The 24,846-nt window shown below is 62.2% G+C and overlaps 1 protein-coding gene and 1 long non-coding RNA gene across 4 annotated transcripts in view; one reads left to right on the top strand and one right to left on the bottom strand.

The window, feature by feature from the left end:
- Positions 1-2,717: 2,717 nt before the first annotated feature.
- The window catches only part of PEPD (peptidase D), a 111,235-nt gene continuing 89,106 nt past the window's right edge, over positions 2,718-24,846 (bottom strand). For all 3 annotated transcript variants that reach the window (XM_025854325.2, XM_073885423.1, XM_073885422.1), the window contains 4 exons: positions 15,271-15,419; positions 7,161-7,345; positions 3,958-4,149; positions 2,718-3,237 (listed from right to left, as the gene is read on the bottom strand). In XM_025854325.2, coding sequence (XP_025710110.1) covers positions 3,100-3,237; positions 3,958-4,149; positions 7,161-7,345; positions 15,271-15,419 — 664 coding nt within the window. In that variant the 3' untranslated portion in view covers positions 2,718-3,099. The remainder of the gene's footprint in view (positions 3,238-3,957; positions 4,150-7,160; positions 7,346-15,270; positions 15,420-24,846) is intronic.
- On the top strand, positions 9,058-14,934 carry LOC141371237 (uncharacterized). Its single transcript, XR_012376028.1, has 3 exons — positions 9,058-9,435; positions 10,025-10,124; positions 14,802-14,934. It is a non-coding gene; the product is annotated as an uncharacterized lncRNA (long non-coding RNA).

Raw genomic sequence — 24,846 nt, 5'->3', positions numbered from 1 at the left:
GGAATGCGGACGAGGGCGGAGAAGGCAGCAGCCTGCTCGGGCGCCTCGTGGCTCAGTGTGTCGTTTCCAGTCACACGGTGGTAGGAGAGATGAGTCCTTGAGGCTTTGAGGCCTCGGGAAGGTCGAAGTAAGGCCTTTCCCCTAGCAGCACAGTTTATAGTGTGTACCTCCTCTTCATTGACGTGATGTTGTAGGGTGTCTCTGCAGATGAACGAGGCAATACTGAATCCATGCTGATTGGAGTGTTTCAAGGGAAGATGTCATTTAGAGACTCTTCTGTGATCTGTCAGCTTTTTTCATGTCTTGGGAAATAGGTTTCTACTTACTGCATTTTAATGACAATCGTAGTGCGGTAATTATTTCTGTGGGTAGTGCATCCTATTTGGTTTTCACAAAGTAGTTGTAATTTGGGAGTCCATAAATAGTTTGTCTTGGGGAATTTTATATAGAGATGATTTGTGAAGGTGCCAGCTTTTTTTTTTTTCCAATAAAAGCACCTTTGGACCTCTGTCACTGCCTGGGAGTATCTAGAGTCCGTGTGCATTGTACGTGTCCTCGAAGGAGACCGCCAACCCCGAATAGTCTTGTGCTGCCATGCACACTCCTCGCACAACTCTGGGCCTGGAAGGTATGTGGCGGTGCCCGCAGGGTCCGGGGTGCAGAATTGGGCTTGGAAGCGAACGGGCCTGTTGTACTTTCCGTGTCACCCAAATGACTACATCTGGCCGGGCCTTCCCGCTCCGCCACCTTTCCCTTCTTCCCCCTAAATGTGCTCCCCTCCCTCCCCCACCGCACAGAACCGTCGTCCTCTCTTGCCTGGACTTGGTCTCCTTGGACCACTGCCTGCTCTCCAGGACCTTCTGTCGTTCCCCACTGCACCCAGAGGGAGACCCGTCTCCTTGTGACGTGGCTCCCCTCATCTGCGGCCTTGCTTTCCCTTCGTCCTCTGTCCCCCATTACTTTGCTTTGGCTGCAGGGCTTCTCCAGACTCGTTTTACTCCAGGCCGCCTTTGAACAGCTCACGTCTGGGTGCCTCATCTTGTCTCGCTTTTCCCTTTCACTCCTTCCTGTCTCAGCCCCCTGGCTTTCTAGACAAGGTCAGCCTTTCCTTCACGGCACTGTTGGGTGAAGAGATCTGTGCTTGCTTGTTCAAGGCGAAGCCTCTCAGGATCCCCGAGGCTCGGAGAGCAGGGATGGTGGTTTTGTACTATACCAGCACAGAGCGTCTGCTCAGTTATTTATTGAATGAATACCCAGACCCTTCCAGGGTTTCAGAAAGGCTTTTTGAGTGCTGTTCCACTTTCTGGAAGGGTCTCTGAGGTGTTTCTGAAGCTGTGTGCATTTCTGCAGGGGTCTGGAGGCATGAGGAGTTGGGTGCACCCTCAGGACCACGGGGTAGAGTGGGCTCTGGCGGCCACCAGGGCCCCACACCGCCGGAGGGTGTCCTGACTCACCGCCCTGGGGCGAGACCAGTCAGACCTATGCTCCCAGTGCCCCCCTGTGATAAAGAACATGTAGTTAACGGGATTTCCCCTTATTCTTTTGACCTTCTTGCTTGGTAATCACAGAAAATGTACGTGAAACGGGCAGTTTTGGTATGAGGCGTCTGAAGGAAAGGAAGGAGAAAGATGTGATAACAGCCAGCTGCGTTTCTTAACACAAACGAAACTGTCCATTTAGAGCGCTAGCCTCACTGTACCCGGGTTTATCCAGGGGCGGGGGCAGCCGAAACCCCGGACGCCAGGACGTGTCCCCCGCCGGTGCAGCCGGGGCAGAGAAACATCGGTGAACGGAGACTCCTGACACTCAAGTCCATCACTGCAAACCGCTCAAGGTCACAAATAACTTAGGGACTGCCTGAGCACTGGAGCAAACCTGAAAAAATGGGTGTGATCGATCTGAGGAGCAAACCAGGTGAACTGTGATCTGGAACCGAGGTGGTCTCATTTTAATGTGGTCCCTTTGCAAGCACTTTTGTGTTACTGCCGCAGGAAGAAATCGGTTTGGCCTCAACGCTTCAGTGACTTCTCAAAATGTCTAGCTTGGGCTACAGAGTTTCTCACCCCATTGTGGTTTCATCTCTGGTGTCCCTTCACCTTGGCCCGGAAAGTCCTGGATGGGAGGCCTGTGGAGAGACAGGCCCGGAGCGGTTTCTCACCGAGCTCCCCCGCTCCTGGCGGGGGCAGGGCTGCGGGATGGGGTGGGGGGTGGGGGGCTGGGCCAGCAGAGGGGAGGACGGCATTGTGCATTCGGCGGGGACCAGGCCCAGCTGGCCCCAGAACACTCCCTGCCTGAGTGGAGTTTGGTCCGTGGGTTCACACTTAGGGAAGACAAATGGTCTCCGCAAACGGAAGCCACTAGAAGGCTCACCTCTGCCACAGAGCTGCCCTAGGTGGCCGTGTCGCTCAGGTGGATGCCAGCTTTGCTATGAAAAGGGCATCAAGGACAAGGCATCCCTGCAAGTCTCACATTTTATAGAACTATGCCTTTAAGTGCTGCATAAAAATTCTGCCCCCTTCAGAAATCTAGCTTTGAGGCAGTAGCCCCGTCCTAGAAAAGGCTTCTTCCTCTAGCAGTTCACCTTTTCATGTGCAAAGGCCCGTGCAGGGTGGCTCCACGCCTGTGCCGGCTCTCTGCCCCGTCAGCTTCTTGGTCCGTGCGTGCCAGGCTCCGCTGCCGAGCGAGAAAGAACAGAGAGGAAGCCGTGCACAAAGGACCATTTTGGGAAACTTTTTATTGCAAATTCGACTCTGCACATTGATTTTTGAGAGGAAACACTGGAAATGGATCTTCCCAGAGCAGAAGAATGCAAATGACAACAAGACACATTTTAGTCGCTATTAAGGAGAATTCTTTTCCATTAGCACTTTAAAAGCCACTGTCATTCAAGCAGAGTAAGAGCAGATTCAGGTGTGATCTTGCAGAAGGTTAAGAAAGAGACCCCCCCGCCCCAGGAAACCACAAGCTCAAACACGGACGCAGCCATGGGATTTCTGAGCACCCATCTCTCACTGCTTGAGGGCCAGGCAGGAGGCTGCCCATCGTGAAGACAGGTGGCCAGGCTGGGTCCCTGGTCCCACTGGGCACTCCCAGCTGGCTCTACTTGGGGCCAGAGAAGGGAGTAAAGGCCTTGTCACTGCCTGCCATGCACGCTTCGATCTCCTCCACCGTGCGAGGCACACAGGTGAGCAGTTCCATGCCACCAGCAGTCACCACGACGTCCTCCTCGATCCGGACCTGCATCACAATGACAGACACTCATGGGGCGCCTGGGTGGCTCAGTGGGTGAGCATCCGACTCTTGGGCGTCGGCTCAGGTCATAATCTCATGGGTCCCTGGATTGAGCCACGTGTCGGGCTCCACGCTCAACAGGGAGTCTGTTGAGATTCTCTCTCTCTCTCTCCCCCCCCCCCCCCGCCCCTCCACCCTACTCGGGTGCGTGAGTGTGCACACGCATGCTGGCAAATAAATCTAGAAAAGAAAAACTCTGGGAAAAAAAGAATGACAGACACTATTTCTGAGTTGGTCTCACACACCAGATTAGAGGCTCAGACCAGCCGCTGGGTTGGGGGAGCCCCTTCTAAGGAACGGTCTATCTTGCCTGTGATGGAAGGGGCTGGCCTCCAGGCCTCCGTGGGAGGCTGTTGAGACGAAGCCTCCTCCCATGGGGCCATCTGCTCCTGCCACCTGCCCACCCAGTCCTTGCCCCTTGCCCAGGGGACGGGGGCCCCAGAGTGGGCAGGGGTTTTGTAGAATCTGCATCTGTCTTGTTGAGGAGCGAGGCACCGGTCTGTGACAGACCATGAGAAGGCACATGCTGGGTCCTTCTCAAGGGAGGAAGTGAAGATCATCCCCACCCCCATTAGGGCTCCTGTGTCGAGACAAAGGGGTGACGCACTGCAGTGTGCGCGTGTGGGTGTCCAGGGGGGCTCGGACGCGGGGCCTGTGGACACTCACCCCCCCGAATCCCCGGAAGCGCTGCAGGACCTCGCGGTTGAAGAAGCAGGCGCGGGCCGGGTCGGCCAGGGCCTCGTCCAGGAGGTGGTCGATGAAGTAAATGCCCGGCTCCACGGTGAGCACCATGCCCGGCTCCAGGTGCCGCGTGGTACGCAGGTTCCGCAGGCCAGGCTCATCGATGCGTTCCACGCCCTGTGAGGAGAGGAAGGGCCCGGAGGACCCCAGCGCTGGCACGGATGGAGGGTCCCCGCTGTGGCGACAGCCAGATGGCCCCCTAAGGCCCACCTGCTGAGCCCTCCCTGCTCTCGGTGGAACTGCCACGGGCACTTCGGATGAGACCCTCCACTCTCTGCAGACACCCCCAGACTTGGCCGGTTCCTGCCCCTCGTTAGCCCCCGCACTGCCTGTGGGAACCCTGTGGAGACCTATGTGCACGCCCGCGGGCCGAGCTGCCCGAGCCGGCAGCCCTCACCCAGGCCCTGTCCCTGCCAGACAGGGCGGCAGAAGCCAAACTCGGGAAGCCAAAAAAGCTCTTAAGGCGGCTGCGAGGCTTCCCGCGCTGCATCGTGTCTTCCAGGCAGCTGGAGTGGAAACCGGCCCCAGAAGCGCTGGGCCCTGCTCCCCCAGGCCAGGACCCAGGTTTTCCGTGGGGCCTTCCAGGAGGAGGAACAGGTGCTGTCCCCAGGACAGGCCTGACGCTGCTGTGCACATGCACGAACGCGCACGCGCGTGGGACCTGGGGGCGTGGCCCCAGGGGAGCACACGCGGGGGGCCGGCCCCCGCCCTCACAGAGCAGGCAACAGTGGCGGCGTGCTCCCTGCAGAGGCACCCTCTCCCCCCGAATGCCTACCTGGCCTGGGCCCCTCGATTCACACGGCAACGCCAACACCTGTCTCCCTGGGTCCCCAAGGCCGCCATCCGGCCCCCGCCCCGGCCCCTGAGCATGGGGTGGGCAGTGAACAGGCGTTCTGGTCGGGCTCTGAGCCTGCCCTGCCCCGCTCGCAGCTCTCGCCTGGAAGCCCGGCTGCTGGAGACGGAGCTGTCATTTCTGACTGTTTGGGGGCCAAGAACATCAGACTTCAATTAGTGGTTCATGTAAGGTAACCAGAAACAGGCTGGCTCAGCCTCCACGGCCGGGCACAGCAGGGAAGCCTGTGACGGGGATTCCAGGAGGGTGGGGACAGCAGGGCACGCGGAGAAACTTGTGCACGGCCACCCCGACCTGGCCTGAGTCGGGCTGGGGCAGAGGGGAGGAGGGGACACCAAGGCACTGTGACCCCTGATGGCTCACGCTTTGGGCACAGATGCCCCTCTGGAGTAGCACCCGACCCTGTGCCACTTTCTGCCCAGAGGGGCTAGCCCAGGCAGGAGGGCCAGGGACGCACCCCCGTGCCCGGATGAGAGGTGCTTATGGGGCTGGCTGGTGGCCTTCGGCCATCTCCACTCCGTGCCTGCCCTGGACACGCCCTCCCCGTCCCTTACCTACGTGCTACCCGCTAGGTGCCTGTCCCTTTCCCTCCACTCCAAGGTTGTCAAAGCCAGGGGCCCAGCAGAGGCAGCAAACTGGTACAGTCAGGTCCCCCTGTTCCCCCTCAGTCACTGTGGGCCCACGTCGGGCCACTCCATGGGCGCGCCCAGGGGAGGATGGTCTGCTCAGGCTTGTATAGAGACAAGCCCTCCGGAAAATTTCAGGACCGCCCATCCAATTGTGGGTGAGGGGAGAGCGGGAGGGGGCCCTGCCGCGACCCCCCGACCTTTATCCCTTCAGAGCATTAGCTCCCAGGAGTCTCCCACCGCGGGCACTGCCCGAGCAGGCCTGTGCGAAGCATGGGGGCTGGGCAGTGGAGAGCAGCACCCCCCCAAAAGGGGAGAGGCTGAGCCCCCCGCCCCTTCAACCCTGAGACCTTCCGCCAGGGCAGCAGGCCGGACAGGGCCTCCACTTTTACTGGGCTCTGAGCAGAGGAGACCCAGATGTGTCTGGAGGCCTGAAATAAAACAAATGACTTTTATAGGAAAAGCCATATTTTTTTTCTACAATGTTTATCTGTCAAAAGAATAGACTCTGTGAGCACAAAGGCCTGCTTACTGGAAAAGATAAAACAGTTTGCTGCCAATTTTCTCTGGTGGAAAAAAAGCGCTCTGGCGACTAATGAATAACGAACCTCAGTTAACAATGTCTGGAAGGCCCTGCTCTTGGCTCCCTGTACACAATGTGATGGATAGAAATTAGGAAATTAAAACTGATTTTGTTTCTCCAAATTTAACTGTTTACACTTGAGGAAAAAAAATAATTGAATAATAATGCTCCTCTTGAGCAATTTTTTCCCCCCAAAAATCATTCTTCGTGCTTTCAAAATACCCCGCAGCCAACAGGCCCAGCCTAGTCTTGGCTAACTGGCTGGTGGGCCCCAGGGCGCGCACGATTGCATAAGCAGCCCCCTGCACCTTGGGCGCCAGGCCAGGCGGCAGGGCCAGGCTCACCCCCGCCCACCCGGGGCCCGGAAAGGCTGCAGCCACCTGCCGGGCAGGGCCTCCCCAAGGCTGGCTGCAAGCGCCCGCTGGGTGGTCCTTTCAAGAATCAGTGGGTAGGAAGGGGAGGGAAAGCCTTGTCTGGAAATGCCCACAGAAGCCTCCCTCCCCTGCTAAGCGTGCCTGGAGGGCCTGCAGACCAGGAGGCCATGGCGGTGTGCTGGCCCAGGGGGCTGGGGCTGCTGCTGGGCCTGTGAGGGGCGCTGGGCTCTGCTAGTCCCAGGAAGGACCCAGGTCAGCCCCTTATGGCAGTGCCTCACCGCCCCGGCTTGCATGAAGCCAGAGGCAGGAGGACACCATGGTGGTGGTGCCAGCCTGGTCACTAGACCCAGCTTTGGGGTTCCTGCTGCTCTGTGGGAACTGCGCGCTGACCAGAGATCTACTGGTGCACTCCCCCCAGTGCACAGCCCGGGGCTCGCCAGGCAGAGCACACACATCTGCCACCAGGCCCCAGGCCAGGGCCGCCAGATGAGGCACACTCTAGGCAGCCCCCCACCCCACCAGCCCCCACAGCGGCCCCGGGGCCAGGATCAACCAATGGGTGCAGGGCGAGGAGGAGCAGGGGACCCTGTGGGACCCCATTCCTCCTCCTCTTGCTTGTCCTACTGCAGCCCAGCTGGCTCCCAGAGCCCCGCCCCGGGGAGGGCCACTCACGCTGACGTGTCCACACTGACCTGAGGGTAGCCTCCCACGTCGTGCACATCAATGCCCAGGAAGTGGCCGAGCCCGTGAGGCATGAACACGGCTCCCAGGTGGGCCTGGCTCATGGCGTCAATGCTACCGCTCAGGATGCCGATGCGGATCAGCTCCTCCAGGTGGATGCGGTCGGCCAGGCGGTGCAGGTCAGGCCACCACACCCCTGCGGCTCCAGAGGAGGCTGCAATGAGCTGTGAGGACTGGCTGTCTGGCCGGGGCTCCCCGGGGCAAGGTTTGGGGGGCCCATGAATCCCCTGCACGGGCTGAGGCGGGACGGCCGGAAGTGGGTGGTGAGGGGGCCGTGCCCGGCCCAGCTGTCCAGGCCGGGCTTTCCCCGCCGTAACTTGGGACCTCGAGACCTCTCCTCTCTCCCGATCGTGCCCTCAGGGGGAGGCTCCTGCGGCCCACGGCCAGGCACCCAGCTTAGGGCTACTCCGCAGCCCACACCACGTCTGCCCTCGGCCAGAGCAGGCTTCTGGGGCCAGGGGAGCCCGGGAAGACCCCTGAGCATCAGGAGGAGAAAAGCGTCTGTCCCCGGCAGATGGGGGGGGCGGCCTCAGAGAGCCCCAGACCAATGCTCAGAGCCTCAGTCTGTGGGGTGAGGGCATCCCTGCACACCCCTAAGTGGGGCTGAATCACCCTTGGAGCTGCAGAGGGGAGCAAAGGTTTCCGGGGCGAAGGTGCGGCTGGCGCGGCCTCACGGCCTGGCTGGCAGGGGTCTGCGGCAACGCCCGCTACGAGCAGGGGCGGACCATCTCCACGGCAGCCCAGACATCCAGGCCCCAGACTGCTGATCGAACTCATCCTTGCCCCATGCTTCTGAGGCAAAGGTCACCGCGGAGAGCACGTCCCCAGGCACTGAGTTTCGGGGTGTGAGCAAGCTCCGGGGCTCCGCCCAGGGCTCTTGGGCAGCCACCCGCAAAGAGCCTCGGCTGGTGCCAGGGCACGCTGGCCCTGCCCACGGGGCTGGAGAGTCCCCACCATCAGCCTCACTCCCCGGCACCAGGCACTCAGCCTAAGCACCAGGCGAGGCTCAAGGCCGGCAGAGCTCCCTGGCCCGCCCCGCCCCACCGGGCTGAGTTTGGGGCAGGCCACGTGCTGGCTGCGACCAGTGCGCCAGGCCGACAGGGTGGGGGCACGCACCCCTGTGCCGTGCTCCAGCCAGAGAGGGGGCCAGTGCCGGCCCTCGTGGGCCCCTCCACGTGGCGGGTGACCCTGGCTCCCAAGAGGCATCCCCACGATGCCCTGCTCTGCACACCCTCCATGACTGATGGCAGCTGCTGTAGAGGGGCGCCCCGGCACCCCGCACCATCGGGGGCCAGCGCGGGCCCCGTGCTGGCAAGGGCTGGGCTGGCAGGGCTGGGCTCGGGGCTCTGAATCTCTTTGGCTGGCAGGGGGCAGCCCAAGGGCTCCATCCAGGGTGAGAGAGAGAGGTGAAAGCCCACTCAGGGACACGGGGCATTGCCCCTCAGACACATGCTGGGCGCCAGACCTCCAGGTAGGCCCCCTTCCCCACCAGGACAGAGGCCCCACAGTCGGGGTCTTGGGCTGGCTGGAGGCACAGAGCTGACCCAGCCTCCTGGATCCCCGGGGTCCGGCTCTGAGTGGACGGCTGGGGCTGCACCCTGGTCCATTCGCAGGGCAGGGGCCAGCCCATGGCCCCAGGCGCAGGGAGGCCGAGGGGAGAAGACCCGTCTCTAGAGACAAGAGAGCCTCCTTGGGCGCCTGGGTGGCTCAGTTGGTTAAGCGACTGCCTTCGGCTCAGGTCATGATCCTGGAGTCCCGGGATCGAGTCCCACATCGGGCTTCCTGCTCAGCAGGGAGTCTGCTTCTCCCTCTGACCCTCTTTCCCTCTCGTGCTTTCTATCTCTCATTCTCTCTCTCTCTCAAATAAATAAATCTTTTAAAAAAAAGAAAAAAGAGAGCCTCCTTGGAGTCCAGCTCCTGAGGCCCCGTTCTGTTCCACCTGCCAAGGGCCACAAGGTGCCACAGTGGAGGGGGGGGCGTCCCGGGCTCTGGCTTTACCCGCAGCACACAAGGGGGGGGGAGCTGGGTTAGAAGCCCTGGAGGCGGAGCCGGGTGGGCGGCTCTCCTCAGATGCTCAGGCATCCTCAAATGGAGAGCTGGACACCGGGTTCCCGCTCAGCTGCTCGCCCGCCACCGTGAGCCCCAGATGCCTCCCTTTGTCACACAGCTGCGACGCTGGTCCTAGAAAGCCGGCCGCAAAGGCTCTGGCATCTACCGGGAGACTAGGTCAGTATCCCCCCAAAACTGTCACTGGCCCAGCCAGACCCCGGTTCAACCCTTGATGTTGGCTGTACTCCTGGGGCACCAGCCCGAGCCTTGTGTACCCGCTCCTCCCGGGGGCCGACCTGCTCTGCCTCACTGTCCCCAGGCCAGGCCACCTGTCACACATGCTCACGGAGGCCTCTTTGAGTCACCCGCCGCCTGAGACTCCTCAGTCCCCGGGGCTCGGCCCCAGTGGGCCCTGCCCTGGACAGCCCTTCCCCAGCACACTCTCCCCGCCAGGTCCCGGTTAGGCCCCTCCCTGCACCTTGTCCCCTAGCCAGGCCTGCCTGCTCGCTTCTCCTGTCGCTGGACCAGAGAGCCGCTGCCTCCCCTGGGCACCCCGGGCCTGGCCTAGCGAATGCTGGTTCAAGGGAGAATGCACAGCAGGCTCGACCCTAAGTTCTGCTCCCGCCCAGAGACTCTGGGCCTGAAAGTGCCCCCGCGCAGCTCTGCACACTTGCTCCTGGCTGGCCTGGCTCCTGGGGCTGAGGAAGGGCGTCCCGTGCGCTGGCTGAGACCCCGACTCCAAAGCAACTCTGCTTCTCTTGGGCAGGGGCCTTTCCGGTGGCCAAAGGGGAGCCCCAGGAAGCAGCCTGACGTCAAGCCCGGCGGACTTCCAAGTGGGCTGCGGCCTCGGCACAGCGGGGAGTCAGGTATAAATCACGCTCCGAGCCGGCAGCTCGGCTCCTCTCCTGTCCTCCTGGGGCCGGACGCGAGGGCCGGGGCGGTCCCCACGGCGCCTCTAGTCCTCCTCGCCTGCGCTCCTCGGGCCGGCCTTGCGCACGCTCTCGTGGCTGGCAGTGGGCGGCTGCCTGCGTGTGGTTAGGGTTGTGACAGTGATTCAACCTCCAGCAACTTGGCCCCAGTGTCTGGCCCGGATGGTGGTTACGACACCCTAGGCCAGGGCAGGGGCCCCGAAGTGTGTGAAGGTTGCTGTCCTTGGGCTAGGCTGGAGCAGTGGATGCGAATCAGAGGACTCCAGCGGCACCCCCCCAGGCTCCCCCCGCAACCTCAGAAGGCCCAGTGGTCCCCTCAGCCTGCTCGTACTGGGGATGGATGCCACATTGGGGAGCACACTGCAGACTGGGGGTCACCAGCCCTGCCTACCCTCCCGCCTCCAGCAAGCACCGGGGCTTGTCCCCTTTTCCCTGGACATCTCCTGAACCTGGCCCCTGACCTCTCCTGGTCTCCTGCCGCCTTCCTGCAATGCCTCACTCCCCCTGCATCCTGCAAGGCCACTCTCTTTAGAACATGGGTCAGACGAGGCCAGTCCCCGCCCTGAGGACAGAGCCCCACGTTCCTCAGCCTGGCCTCCCTCTCACCCGCCCCTGCGCCCACAGCCCTTGGTGGTGCTGGCACTGCCCCGTGCCTTCCACCTGCTGGCCCCTTAGCTGGGACCACCTCGCCAAAGCCCCCACCTGCCCACACTCACTCCCATTCTTGCTGTGGGCCTCTGTTAAGGCTTTCTCCAGGAAGCCCTCCCTGACTGCCCCTTCCTGTGCTGCCAGAGCTCTTCCCGCCAGAGGACCGTCAAAGCCCATGCGCCGAGAGGAGGGACCCGTGTCCTGCTCCATGCCTGACCAACATGTGGCCTGAGGAGGAGCCCCAGCCTCCCTCAAGGCTCTCCTGTGTAGTCAGTGCTGTGACCTCATGGGCCCGGGATGCGGGTGTGCCCCTGACCCTGCTCCTCTGGGCACTCAGACCCCAGGATGCCAGGCTAGCAGCTGGGTCTGTGCCCTGCCATCTGGCTGTGGGCTCCGAGGGACCAGAGCCCTGGTGCCCGGGCCCCAGCATGTGTCCAGACCATCCCTGGGTCACAGGCTGGTCTTCCGTGCCCACCTGACGCCCCTCAGGCCACACCTTACCCCGACGGGGCCCGGGCCCAGGCTGGCTCCTTGGAGCCTCCGCAGCATCCCTCACAGCCCGAGGCCTCCTGCCCAGAGCGCAGCAGCCCCAGGGGCTCGGGGCCCCGAGCTCAGCCAGGAGGGCCCGGAGAGCTGAGTCCTCACGGCTACTTCCAGACAAAGAACACACTTCATCCAAAGACAATGGCCCTCAGGAGACCCCGTGTGCGCCAGGCCCTGGGGGTGCTGCAAGCAAGGCGCAGGGCTGGGTCCCAGGGCAGGCCCCAAGGGCTGCAGGGAGCCGTCTGGTAGGCCAAGCTGGCGTGGGGCTGAGGGCCTCTGGCCCAATCCCCCCCCAGACCCGCCTGCTGCCAGGACCTCCGGGGACCCATTCACCCTGTGGGAAGGGCAGGGGGCAATGTGCGCCCCGGACTGCAGGCGCCTCTATGCTGAGCGGAGCGGGGCTGGCTCTTGAAGCCTCTGCAAGCAATACCCCCACCTCCCCCGGCCCCCCTCCTGCCTGCAAAGAGCCCGAGGGAGTAAAGGAGGCCAGGGAGGGTGGGAACTTGCCCACCATCCTACAGCCAGCAGGGGGGCCTCTCAGGACAGCGGGGGCCACACGGGTCCTCAGCAGACAGCCCTCCCTGCCCTGACTCCTGCCACAGAGGAAGCCCGCAGTCTGCGTGGCACCGTCCCCACACCTCCATCTGCGGCATCCCTAAGGAGAGGCCCGAGGGGAGTCCGGCCACTCCAGCCCGTCCCCATCCCTGCCTGGCAGGCAGGCAGAGCTGGCTGAGGCACCCCAACCTCAGGCCATAGCAGACACATGCTGAGCCACGTGGGTCTGCACGTCTCCGGGGCCCTGGGTCCTGCCTGCCGTCCGGCCCGCTCTGGAGGCGGCCTGCTTCTCACTTCACATGGGCTGTGCCTCCCCTCCATGCAGGTGGCCGGGACCCTGACCGCAGCAGAGTGGGAAGTGAGGGGAGCTACGCACACCTGCTCGAGTGTGGGAATGACTGGGGGGGGGTCGTCTGCATAGACAGAGACTCCACCGCCTTTGCAGCCCAGGAGCAGTGGGGCCCCTGAGCCCAGCATGCAGACTGCACCCCCTACGCGGGGTCCCGGTGGGGGCATGGGCTCAGAAGTGGGGCGGGGGCTGCAGCCTAAGCGTGGGAGGCCAAGGTGGGCAAGTGAGCAGAGAGAGGGAGGAGATGCTGGGAAGTGGGAGGCGAGGCTGCAGGAGGCCTAGGGACTTCCAGGTGACCTCAATGCTCCATGGTGGCTGGAGGGACAGAGGCTACAGAACGGCCCCGGCGCGGCGGCCCACGGACACCCTTCTCTGAGGTGCTCTCTGGGCACACTCCCTGGTCTGCTCAGCGTGGGCCGCCGGGCCTGACACAGAAGCTGGGGAGAGCTTCGATTCCAGAAGGCAGCACAAGGCCCCTCCCGGCAAGGCCGCAGGAAGCAGTCGTGCAGTCTTAGCGGGTGTGTGTCTTGGCCCAGCAGCTGAACCCACAAACCGGGGGCACTTCCGCTAGGACAGGACATGGGGCTGACCTGGCCATGGCCTCCTTGCAGCTCTGGGGAGGCGACCTGCCCCCATCGGAGCAGCTCTGTGGGCACAGGATGCCCACCCTGCTTGGCCGGTGCGGCATGGGACCCGGCGGGGTCGGCCCTGGGGAACCATCGGCAGGGCCGTCTGTGTGTCAATCCCCAGCATCGGTAGGAGAGGTGGGCGCTACAGCAGGGACTCTGCTCCAAGCCCCCCCCCCCCAACTAGGGAAGCTCAGGGGCGCAGCGAGGGCCCAGCCTGTGCCCAGCTGTGTGTTAGGGGAGGCCCACCTCACGCGGTGTGCAGAGACCGGCTCAGCTGAGCCCAGCCTGGCTGGGCCTCAGGCTTTCTGCCTGCCCTGAGAGTGACATGGCCAGGCAGCCTTATGGGACCAAGGTGCCCAGGGGAGTGCGGGAACAGAGCACCAGGCCTTTCTCAGTGCAACTGGAGGCCCTGTGGACTAGCCTGTGGGCCTGGCCACTTTCTGGGCAGGATCGGGGTTGCTCTGCCAGCCGACTCAGTTGGCCAGGACACCGACCAGGGAAGTGCTACCCGGGTGCCAGCAGACTTTGCTTGTGTGTGTCGGGGGGGTGGGCAGGTGGGGTAGGCCAGGCCTGGGCCTTCACCCCCATCTCTGCACCGGGCAGAGGCTAAGCAGGGCCAGGGGCTTGAAGCCTGGAGCTCTGAGTTGAACAAAGCTTTCCCAAAGCTCTGCCTGCCATCCCTCCAATCCTCACCCATCCACCAGGGACATGTTGGCCTGACTCTGCCTGCCCGTCTCTCCAGTGTGGACCTTGGAGCCCGCCAGTGCAGCCTCTCCGCACTGCAACCCACCCCCACCGCCTCCTCGAGGGACCCACCATGGGGCGTGGGGGCTCATAGGCAGCAGAGCGTGGCTCCGACCTCAGAAGGCGGGAGCACCAGGCCCTTCCAGCTCCTGGCCTGGACTCCGGGACATCTGAATTCGCAACTGCCCGTGTGCAGGTGGAGAGTCCACTTAAGGGAAAGGCGACACAGTTTACTCGGCCTGCGAGGTGATGGCCCAGCGGGGGGCGGCTGCCAAGTGGCCTGGCATGGGGAGCTGGAGGCAGAGGGAGACCCCTCCTCAGATGCCATGCTTGCAGACACCAGGGAGCGCCCCATAGCCCATGGCTAGTGGCGTAGAGAGAGCAGGAAGGGTCATGCCCCTCGGGCGGTGGGACTGCGTCTCCAGGCTGGACTTCACTGGGAATGGGTGATGCATTCCGTGGTTTAAAGGTCAGGCCCCCACCCCCCTGCGGGAACCCCAGCCCACTCCTTCCAGCGCCCCTCCTGCACCTCCCCCACGGAGTCACAAGCACTGTTATACTACTCCCTTCTTGCACACAAAAGGGGGACTGGCCACCCCATTCTGCACTCTTCTGTCTCCATGCAACAAGCATCCAGAAGGTTCCCTGTGTCAGTGCTCCCAGAGTGACTAGGCTTTTCAAATAAGTGATGAACATGAGATGCTGTTTCCTTCTGCAGCCACCAAACCACGCAAGTCCTGTCACCTTGTCACCCCAGCAGGGGCTTAACTTGTAGGTTTTCCTTTCTTATCTTCCCTTGGGGGCTGAGTTGCCTGGCCTGGGACTCCCCTGACTGCCAGTTTCCCTCCATGGCTCCCCTAGCCTCTGCTGGGGGCCCGGTGGCCGGATGGGGGCCGTCTGGAAAGGCCTGCTCAGTGTGCCTCTCAAAGTGGCACCTGCTGAGAGTCCCTCAAAAGCAGCACCTTGCTTGTGCTGTGACTCATCCTAACACCTGGCCGAGGGGCCCCGGGGCTGTTTAGCCAACACAGAGCCAAGAGGCTTCAAGAGGCCACACCCTGGGGCTTTCACAGTTTGGGGATCTTCTTTTCCTAAGTAAGGGTTCCACAGAGGGACGCCAATCTGATTGCACGATCCCTCTGATTTCAGAATGAGCTTGGAGTCCAGCCTTCGAGGATGTCATGGCCAGGCCCCCAGAGGGCCCTGCGGCAGCCGCCCACCATTCCCCAAACACCGCGAGACACTTGGCCCCCACCAAAGCCAGCGGCAGCCTGAACAAAAGGGCACCCAACACCCAACTAAACGCCAGTGTTGGCGTCCGCCAGTCAAGCTCTCACCGGAGTGGCCCCTGCGGGACAGGACAGGGGACATACTGACGTCGCAGTGGCCCCTGCGCGCAGGGGTTCTTGCTGGTGGAGGACGTCCGATGGGATGTGGGGTGACTTTGGGCCGAGCTCCCCAGTTCCCAGCCCTGTCCCTCCGTGGTGGTCAGCCCCTTTCCCAGGGCTGCTCCTGGGGATCCGATATCATCTGGAGTCTCAGCCAGTTGTGTGAGCGAAGGGGGACAGAGTCAGGCTGTGGAGTGCAGGACCTGCCTCATGGCCACTAGCGTCCTCACCTGGCTTCATGGCGCTCATGACAGCACGGCAGCTCCGGAGCACCGCCTCGTAGATGGCCTTCTGGTCTGCAGTGAACTTGCCATTGGCCGGGAAGGAGCACGTGATGTCGGAGGAGAAGCAGTAATACTCTCCACCCATGTCGAACAGGCTGCGGGGAGAGGAAGCTGTGAGCTTGGGATGCCCCCCACCCCTCCTCCCCCAGGAGGCTCAAGGACAGCCTGCTGGGCCCTGGGGGTGTCAGGGTGCTGAGCCCGAGCCACCCTGCTGCATCACTGGGGCAGGCAGCAGTATGGGGCCTCCCGCCCTGCTGTGTCCTCATGCTGCCATCTCGGGAGACCTCCGACCCCAGAGCAGGGTAGCCTGGAGGGAGTGGGGCCGATCCTGCACACATTCCCCTGCCCTCCCAGGCCTCTGCTGGCCAGGCATCTGGATGCCCAGCTGCGGGGCCTCACCTGGAGAATGAGGGAGGGGCAGAGATGTCCCCAGGCCCCGACTCACCATGTGGCCTCCTTGCGAGCACTCCCTGACCCTCCCAGTACTTCCCTGCCCCAGCACTGCTCAGGGGCCTTGGGATGGATGAACCCACCCAAAAGACAAGGTGGGCTAAGCCACACCACCCAGCTCTCCTGGGCCCCAGGGTCTGAGTGAAAACCCAGGGGAAGCGTCCCTCTCCCCGCTGGGATGGGACAGACGTGCTCTACTGAGGCGTGAGGGAAGGACCGGGAGGACGTGGCAGACGGCAGTCCTCACGTCCAGCAGGGTGCCCCCACATCCCCTGGGGTGGAGAGTAGGAAGCTACGGAGGCCCTGAGCTGGGGTCTGAGAGCCAGCAGAGGCAGGAAGGTGCTGGTACAGACAGGCAGGCTCCTGAGTCATGAGTCCAGCTCAGCCTGCCCGCTGGACCCCCTGTGACCGGGCCCAGCGCAGCAGGGCTAGGAGGGTGCGGGCTGGGCGTCTCCGACACCTTAGCGGCCTGACCTTGTGCACAGGGCCCAGGAGCCAGGGCCTCCAGGGCCTCAGTGGTCAAGGGCAAGAAACAATCCTCCCCTGCACCCTGCATGCTGGAATGTGACAGGATATGTGAAGGGCTGCTGGATCACCACGCTGACGGGACCCCAAATGAGAGCAGGAGGGGTGTACAGATGGAGCAACCCCCCCCATCCTGTCCCTCCCCGAGCATCTCAGCAGGCCGCTCAGCAGCAGGCATACAGAGGGGGCCCCTTCATCAGCCAAGCATGACGCTGATGGAGACAAAACTAACTGAGGAACAGTATTCTGCTGTGTCCTCAGGGCCAGGTGACCAGAGTCGAGGGGAGCTGAGGGGCGGGGCTGCCCTCTGCAACAGTGTCTGGCTCCATCCTCCGAGGGCGGGCGGTGGGGTCGGGCTGCAGCTGCATAGATCCTGACAAACCTGAGCCCAGGGCAGGGCTGTGCTCTCCCCCAAACCCAAATCCTCGTGGTGAGGACAGCCACTCAAACACTGCAGGGGCCACCTGTGCACCTGCCTTTGGGGTCCCAATCCCCCACGCCAGACGACAGAGCAGGGGGTCCCTGCCCTGTCAGTGGAGGAGTCGGGCCGTGTGGCCTGACAGGCAGCACCCGCTACTCCAAAGAAACAGAGTTTTAAAGGAAAAGCTTGAATGCTCAGGATCCCCGGACGCTCTGCTGGAATCCAAAGTCCCCAGCCAAGCGCTTTTTCATCTCCTTTCTGATTGCAAAACGCCATAAACAGTGTCAACAGTGCAAAAAGCACCAGATAACACCTCAGGTGATTCTCAGGGGGTGGGGGGAGAGCCCCAAGCAGTATGGCACGGGAACTTCGGGCCGGGTCAAAGTCACAGACTCTAGGGGACCCTGCCTGGGACAGGCTCGTGGCGGGGCCCTGGGCCTCACTGGGGGTAACCCAAAGACAAGACAGAGAGGCCCTGAACAGACACACCCAGGCAGCTGTTCCCCAGGAGGCTCCAGATGCACCCAGGGGTTTGGGTCAACAGCTGCCTGCAGGCAGGCTGACTCCTGGGGGTGGAGGGGCGCTGGCCCCACAGAGCTGGCTGGGAGGGCAGGGGACATGAGGCTCTGAACAGGGACCCAGCAAAGCCCCGTACCTGGGGGTAGCAGCTCAGAGCCCAGCGACAGGCCCTGTTCTGACTCCAGCGCTGGGCCCCCCCGGGCCTCAGCACTTCTCCCTCTAAGATAGGGGTGCCACCGCCGCTGTGTCCTCTCGGGGCTGGTGTGGAGGCAGGCATGGGGAGTGGATTTGTGTGGGGCCACGGCCCAGTTCCACTCTGGGAGCAGAGCATTCTCATTTGGGCCCCTCCGAGGCAACAAAGGAACACGGTTTGTGGTTTGTTGATTCAGAACGTCCAAGAACGGTCTGAGCAGACAGGACAGAGCTGGGGGCCTGGGCGACACAGGCCCGTGGGGGCCACCCCCATCACGGGGCAACCTGCAGCGGCACCGCTGGGGCAGACGGCTCTGCTGGACTGTGCTGATCTCAAAGAAAAACAGAAATAGAACTATTTAAAAAACGAGGAAGCCCACAAGAGCACACTGAAGGCTGGAGTCTTCTAGAGCAGTGGAGATAAGACACTCCTCTGCAGCAGCCAGACTCCTGACGGAGTTCTCCAAACATGCTCCTCAGAAACACAGTGAGAACATGGGACAGGGGTGCTGGGAGCCCCTCGGCCAGCCTGGCTTTACTGTTCGGACCCTAGAAGACCTCGCTTGTATTTGTTGTGTGAGAACCGTCCGCTCACTGCAGAAGGAAGTGTTTGCCTAGGCGGCCAGCTCCATTCTGCCCAGCGCCGCTCGGGCACGGGGCTGGAGTCTATTTTCGTGCTCTCAGTTCCCTATCTTTCTACGCTTAAAAAAAAAAAAAAAAAAATCCCCCTCAGAGTTCCTACACACGTAAGTTATTCAGATTCAAGCCAGTCCGGAATCCAAGGACGAAAGCGGCCTCTTTCATAAATCATCTCCCTCCAGCTCCTCTGTGTCCACTTCATCCGTCCTCCGAGCGCAAAGCGACAATGGGGAATTCGGTCATCCTTTGGCTCCACCGAGCGCTCAGGATCCTCCTCCCCCTGCCTGGGGACACCCACCAGGGCCGCTACCATCTTTGGCCGAGTGAATGCGTGTGATAATCTAAGACATCTGGGGAGCTGTTACGCATCTCCAAGCAATACACTGGCGTCTCTTTGCTCGTATGTGTTTATCTGGTTCTATTTCTGGCCGGGATGAGAGGTTCTGTCTGCCCTTGGCTCCTCCTGGGCAGCTTCATGCCCGGGCTGCCCGCCACCCTTGGCTCAGCAGGGCCCTCCCCAAGCCCCCCTCAGTTCCCCGGGCCCCACAGCAGGGACAGGCCGGCCCACAGGCAGAAGGCCTCCGAGATGGGCCAGGGACAGAGGCTTGGGAAGCATTCTGGGGAAATGCTGCTATGCACATACAAGGCTCTGCGCTCAGCGTCCCGAGCCGTGGCCTCGCCCCTGGCCGCCTCTCACCCAAGCCCGGCTGGCGCTGGGCCTATTCACTAGGGCAGGAGCATTTCAGACCTCAATTCGCCGCCACCCCAGCCTGTGTTCCAGGCGAGGCCAGGGGATTTCTGAGAAGCAGGAAACTCCTGCTTCCCTCCAGACCTCAGCGTGAGAGAGGAAGACGTGCCGCTGGCTTTCCCGTTCGTGTCCTGCAGCGGGCAGCCCCTCCGGACGAGGCACGTGGCCCGCCCCCCAGCCTGCCCTTCCCCGGACTGCCCAGCCCCCACTGTGACCGGCGGGGCTGAGGCCATCACTTGGAGGCCACAGGCTGACTCATCAAGCAGACCTCTCCCCAGTACGTTCTAGGCATCCCTGCTCCCCACTCCAGTCATGGGGTCGGCTGCTCCTGGGGGGCCCAGGCAGACAGGAAAGTTGCCCAAGCGAACCAGCCCCCAGAGACCCAGAGCCAGCGGTCCCTGGCACACAGGCTCAGGCCGGGGGCGTCCTGCGTGTCTGGAAAGAACCGTTGTTCCCATTCTACAGACGGCGTGGGGAGAAGCAGAGCCCCCGTGTGGGGCCAAGTCCCCTGGAAGGGCACTACGTGGCACCTGGCCCGCTGTGTGGGTGGGACACAGTGACCATCCAGCCAAGCACTCACTGCCACCGCGGCACAGCGGGCAAGGGCTGGGCGTCAGGGCAGTGGCCTCTGCCGGGGAGGGACGGAGTCGTGTCACGAGCCCAGCACATGCTTCATTTCACTTTTTTGGTCAGCAGTGTCCCATGATGTCTGTGAGCACCCAGGCTGTCTGGACCAGTGCTTTTCAAGCCGGGGGTGGTGAAGTCAACTGCGTGGGGTGCAGGCAAGGAACGTGAAGTACACAGAACGGACAAACCATGCGGTGGGGTACCCGGTTCTAGTCTGGGTAGGTCTGCGCATGTGGGACGGGGCCAGAATGTGAAGGTGCTTCTCACTGGGACGGAAGGCTGACGGCTATGGCCACAGGTCTGGCTGTCCAGGCTAGTGGGGTCTGTGCCCCCCTGAGACTGTTCTCTTACCCTGAGGCCTGGGCATGTCTTTAAGACCACTGAATCCTTGGTATGGGGCTGCTAGGTGAGAATCAAGTGTTCCTCTGAGGAAACAGCCAGGGGACAGGGGTCAGGGAGCAGGCTCTGGAGGTGACACTCGTTCTCTGAAGTCAACCAGGACATCGGGCACCAGGACAAGTGAGGCCTGGAGGCTCCCTCAGCCCAGCTCCACCACCAGCCATGGGGGGAACCCCCCTCACCCCAGCTTTGCCACCAGCCCCAGACACTCGCCCCTCCATGGGGCTGCAGGTGCCAGGCAGACATCAGAGCAGGTGGTTGCCGGGAACAGGCAGGACCGTCCCATCACAGCCTATGGGACACCAAGGGGGCTGCTGGGGCCCCGGGTTAGCGACAGGGGGCCCCCTACAGCCTGCAGGCTCGGGGCAGGGTGTCTGACAGCGATGCAGACTGCTGCCCACGGCACGGTGGCCTGGGACGGAGGGGGTGAGGTAGGGTGACTTCCCCCACGCAGTTTAACATCTAGTCCATGTCAAGCCTGTGGAACTAACTGGGAACGAGACAGGGGCAGGAAGGAGCTGGCGGTAATGGCACTGGTGGCAGGAAGGGTGGCCAGCTAGGGAAAGAGCCTGCCTTGACCACGATCCCTCACAGGTCTGTCCCCCCATCTGTGGAAGGAAAGGACGGGGCAGCTTGGGGGTGTGACATGGCCAGCATGTGCCACTGACATGCCGGCAACAGGTCAGGTGTCTCCAGGGGCTTCCCTGGGAGGAAAGCCCTTATTTCTCTAGGCAGAGAGAAGTGCAGCTTCGGTCATCATGTGCCGTGTCCCCACCTCTGCTGGTCAGCAGGGCAAGGCAAGAGAGAGCCAGGGCAACAGGCTGACCATTATCATGGCAAGGAGAAATACAGGCCCCCGACCTCTGACAGGAGAGGAGAGGAGAGCGGGAGTGGACCCGGCATGGGGCTGGGACAGGCCTCTCCCCCTAACTGGGCTGGCTGTCCCCTCCCACACCCTGGGGTCAGCACAGACAGTGGGCCAAGAGGGAGGAGGCCAGCCCACACATCCTGAGACAACGCTGCCCTCTTCTGGCCAGTGCTGGGACGTCCGGCGCGCCACCCACTGGCTGCATCCTGTCTGCAGCTGGACAACCCAGGCCTGGGCATCCTTAGACAGGTGCTCTAGAAGGTTCTAGAAGGATACACAGGGTATCCTACCTCAGGAACCACTCCCCTGCTCCCTGATCGGATGGTAGGGCAGGAGGCAGCAGTGGTTGAGGAGGGGTGTCCCAGCTGTTTTCCAAATCAGGACCCACTGGAGGCACAGCCTGGGCCCCTCCTGCCTCTGCCCCTGGGGTGATCCTGCCGAGGGGCCCCGGGGAGGCAGGAGGGCTGCAAAGGCCAGCCTCAGACCCAGGAGCCCAGCACAAGGGAGGATCTGACTCTGGGTGCACCGCTTCCCAGGGGATTTGAACACAGTGGCGTTCCCTGGTAGCCCATGGGTGGCACACCAGCCCCATGGCTCCTCCACCTGCCTTGGGGACTCTGGTTTCCAAAGCCCAGGCTGGTTCTGGGAAGCCAGGGCAGCCCATGGGGGCCACATCTGTCTTCACAACATCTGTGTTCACACCCACCTGGCTGGGGCTGATTTGGTGGGGAGGGGTCTTCTGGGGCTCCTACCCAGAAAGAGTGTCCAATGACAGTAGCCACCATCCTATGTGTGAGCACGTGAAGAGCATATGCGTTAGCAGTTGTACCACACTCCTACCACCCTGTCTGACAAGGTCTGCCACTTGCCTTAAACGCCTGAACAAAAAGCAACGGATGGTTTCTCTAGAACCATGGCTGGGAGACAGGTTCCTGGAGAACCCATGAAAGAGCTCTGAGAACCAAGGGCAAAGGCCCAAGAGGCGCCCCCCCCGCCCGCCCCAAGAGGCCTCATGGCTCTGAGGGAGCTGAGTGCGAGGCCCCCAGGGATCTGAAGCCACATCAAAGTCTGGTTCCCCACCTGTGGCTCATGATGAGCAAGTGGGGCTGCATCCAGCAGGAAGACATGGGAAGGGGCCCACGGAGCAGGCATGGTGGGTGAAGCAGCCCTTGCTGTTCAGTCCTGGGAAGACAAGGCGGACAGGGAAGACGAACCAGTGTGCCTAACTCACAAGCCCTGTTCCCAGGGCAATGACTGAGGCTTACAGCAGCTTCGACCTGGCTCCCAAGAAGGGGTGGTCCCGGAGGGACAGAGGCATGGGGGGGGGCGTGGATCTGGCCAGCCTCATGCCCCACACCTGGCACTCACCTCGAGTACAGTGCAGGGCTGAAAACACAGAACAGGCCTCGGGGTTCAACAGCTATCTGCCTCAGGCTCTGTGGTGCCTCTCACCGCCTGTCATGGAACCCGCTGCTGGAAGGTAGGCCTCAGGGCCCCAGAGCGCAGGCAGAAGCCCAGCCTGCTGGCTCTGAGGACGGGCACCACTGCCCCTCTCACCCGCCAAGGCCATGCTGTGCCAGGCTCCCCACTCAACACTGCTTATTCTCGCTGAATCCTCCCAGAGCTGAGTGTGGATGGAGAAGCTGAGGCTCAGGGTACTGGCCACTCAGGTAGGGAGGGGGAGGGCAGGGGCAGGAACTAGGGACCCTCCACGCTCATCGTCACACACCCCAGGCTCTCTGAGGCTCCCTGTCGGGGGCTGGGGGCACGTCTGGGACCAGAGGTAGAGGGATGGAAAGCTTGGCCGCCCTTCAGCCCCCACTCCCACCTTCTCCAGCAGAGCCTGACTGCCCTGGACCAGCTCTGGCCCCAAGCAGCCCCTTCCTCAATGTTCAAATATCTCTGGGGCATTTTCATCTGACTTCAAGGGACTGAGCCCCAGGACCTACCACCAGGCCGACACCTGGAATAGTTGTGCTCTGGGAGACACTCAGCTTCAGGAAAAACTGCACCATGCTCATCTTTTGGTTTCATACCTTATGATGAAGTATCTTGGCTTTTACGTTGGGATAACAGAGTGATTTATTATTTACCGAACTCAGTAGGCGCGACAGATCAATTTCAATAAAACAGTGGATTGTAAGTGCCACCAGCAATCTGGCAGTAGCAGTAATCAACAAAACATGTTGTTCTAAATGCTGCATAATAAATTGACTATAATAAACTCATAATTATTCTACTGGCTACATTTCAAAGTTAGTACTAGAAAAATCAAATCACCAATTTGAACTTGGCATTAACATCCATGGGATTCCTGGATCAGCCCTCAGTCGTCCTGCCCTAGCTGCAGGCAGGAGCTGCAGGTGCCACGTGCTGCCAGGACGGCCGGGGCCACATCTGGGCCACGTGGGAAGCTGATATGTGCTGCGCCCTGGTCAGCCCAGCCCCACCCGAGCAGCGGCCAGTCCAGGAACGCAGCTGCGACCAGCCTCTCATGGGGTGAGGACCGTAGTGGGGGCAGATAGAGAGTGGTGAAGTAGCCACTTCCTCTGGGGTGTGCCAAGTTCACAGAGGAGAAAAATCATGGCCACATGGCGCTGCCACAGGGCCCTCCAGGAGGCCAGAGCTGGCCCCAGGACAGCCAAAACCCACTGGTATGGCGAGGTCTCTGCCTCTGCCCGGGGACTGGATTCCCACACCCTGGCCTCGTGGCCCAGCCAGAACGGGCAGCACGAAGAGCACCAGGACACAAAAGTCCCTGGAGACACCAGGTGGTCTCTCTCTGGTCCAGAGGGCACGGCGCTCCCCTGTCTGCCCTTAGTCTCCAGCTGAGCCACACCTCAGGCAGCCACCCCCCTCCCTAAATCGCTCTGGCTCTGCACCTGGACCCTCCTTGTGTCCCAGTGACCTCGCCTACAGGGTGGGGCGTGGGGCACGGGGCGGGGGCAGGGTGAGAAAATCTACCTGAAGAGACATCCCTGGGGCCAGGTACAGGGGCAGGTCCTGTCAGGGCTTCTGCACACCCTTGGCCCCTATGCCAAGAAGGACACGAGCCACTCTGGGAGGGGTGCAGACACTTTGGGTGTCCCCCTCTGTATGCTCCCATCACCACTCTACTGGCCCAGACCCCCCAGGAAAGGGCACATGAGCTCAGCCCTTGCCTTTCTGACACATTTCTTCTGCCCCTTCATGCCATTCTGAGAACTGTGTGCTAACTCCACTGACAGAAAAGTAAATTGAGGCTCCAAGAGGGAACTCAGGGGCTTTGTTTCCTCCCAGAAGGTAGAACCGGGCTCTGGGCAACAGCAGCCCTAGCCAGAACAGCCCGTCCCGCTACTGCCCCCGGGGGAGTGCAGAGCCCTCAGCCAGTCACCGAGCCCAGTGTGCCCTGCAGCAGGGACGGACCCCCCCCCCCCCGCCGTGGGGTTGGGTGGCTGTCTGAAAACACTTAGCAGGGACAGCTCAGAACATGGCTCGGGCCCCCCAGTGGATGCAGGCCAGGGCCTCCTGTGTGCAGGTTGCCCTCTTCCCTGCCTCAGGGCTGGGCTACACGTGCGGGAGGCCAGGTTCTGGCCGCCGGGCTGCATGGCCGGAACTCCAGCTGGGGAACGGAGCCTGGCAGGGCGACACCCACAACCCCACACGAGGCACGATGCTGCCAGGAAGCAGGCTTGCAGGATTTTTGCTCAGGTGCCCCAGCAACTAGGAGCTGCAGGCCCCCAAGATCCGGATGCGACAGTGCGTGCCCCCCACCGCAGCCGTGTGTTGATGACTGTGGCAAGATGTCTGAAGGCCAAGACAGGGTGGCCTCTGGGTGGCTCTTAGTGGCTCTCAGCCCAGGCTTTCCTGAGCACGGGAGACATGTGGTGAGTGAGACCAACCCCTCACCACATGTCTCCTGTGGGCTGGGCTGGCCCTGCCTGATGTCTGGGCGATGAGAGGAGAAGTGGGCAGTGCCCAGTGTCCCTGAGTCAAAGAGAGAGCTGGTCCAGGTCAGCAAGGCACACACAGACCCCTGCCAAGACCCGGGGCAACTGCCCAGAGAGGTGCGGCCTATGCTCAGTATGAGCCCTCCACCCCCGGGGGGGCGGGCGTGAGCGGGAGTGCAATCCTGCCAACAGGGGAGAGTCCATC

The sequence above is a fragment of the Callorhinus ursinus genome, unplaced genomic scaffold, assembly GCF_003265705.2.
Source record: "Callorhinus ursinus isolate GAN/ISIS: 27379988/994484 unplaced genomic scaffold, GSC_fseal_2.0 scaffold61, whole genome shotgun sequence".
Lineage (NCBI taxonomy): Eukaryota > Metazoa > Chordata > Mammalia > Carnivora > Otariidae > Callorhinus > Callorhinus ursinus.
The sequence above is the reverse complement of the archived record's forward strand: the minus strand, read 5'-3'. Positions and strand labels throughout refer to the sequence as shown.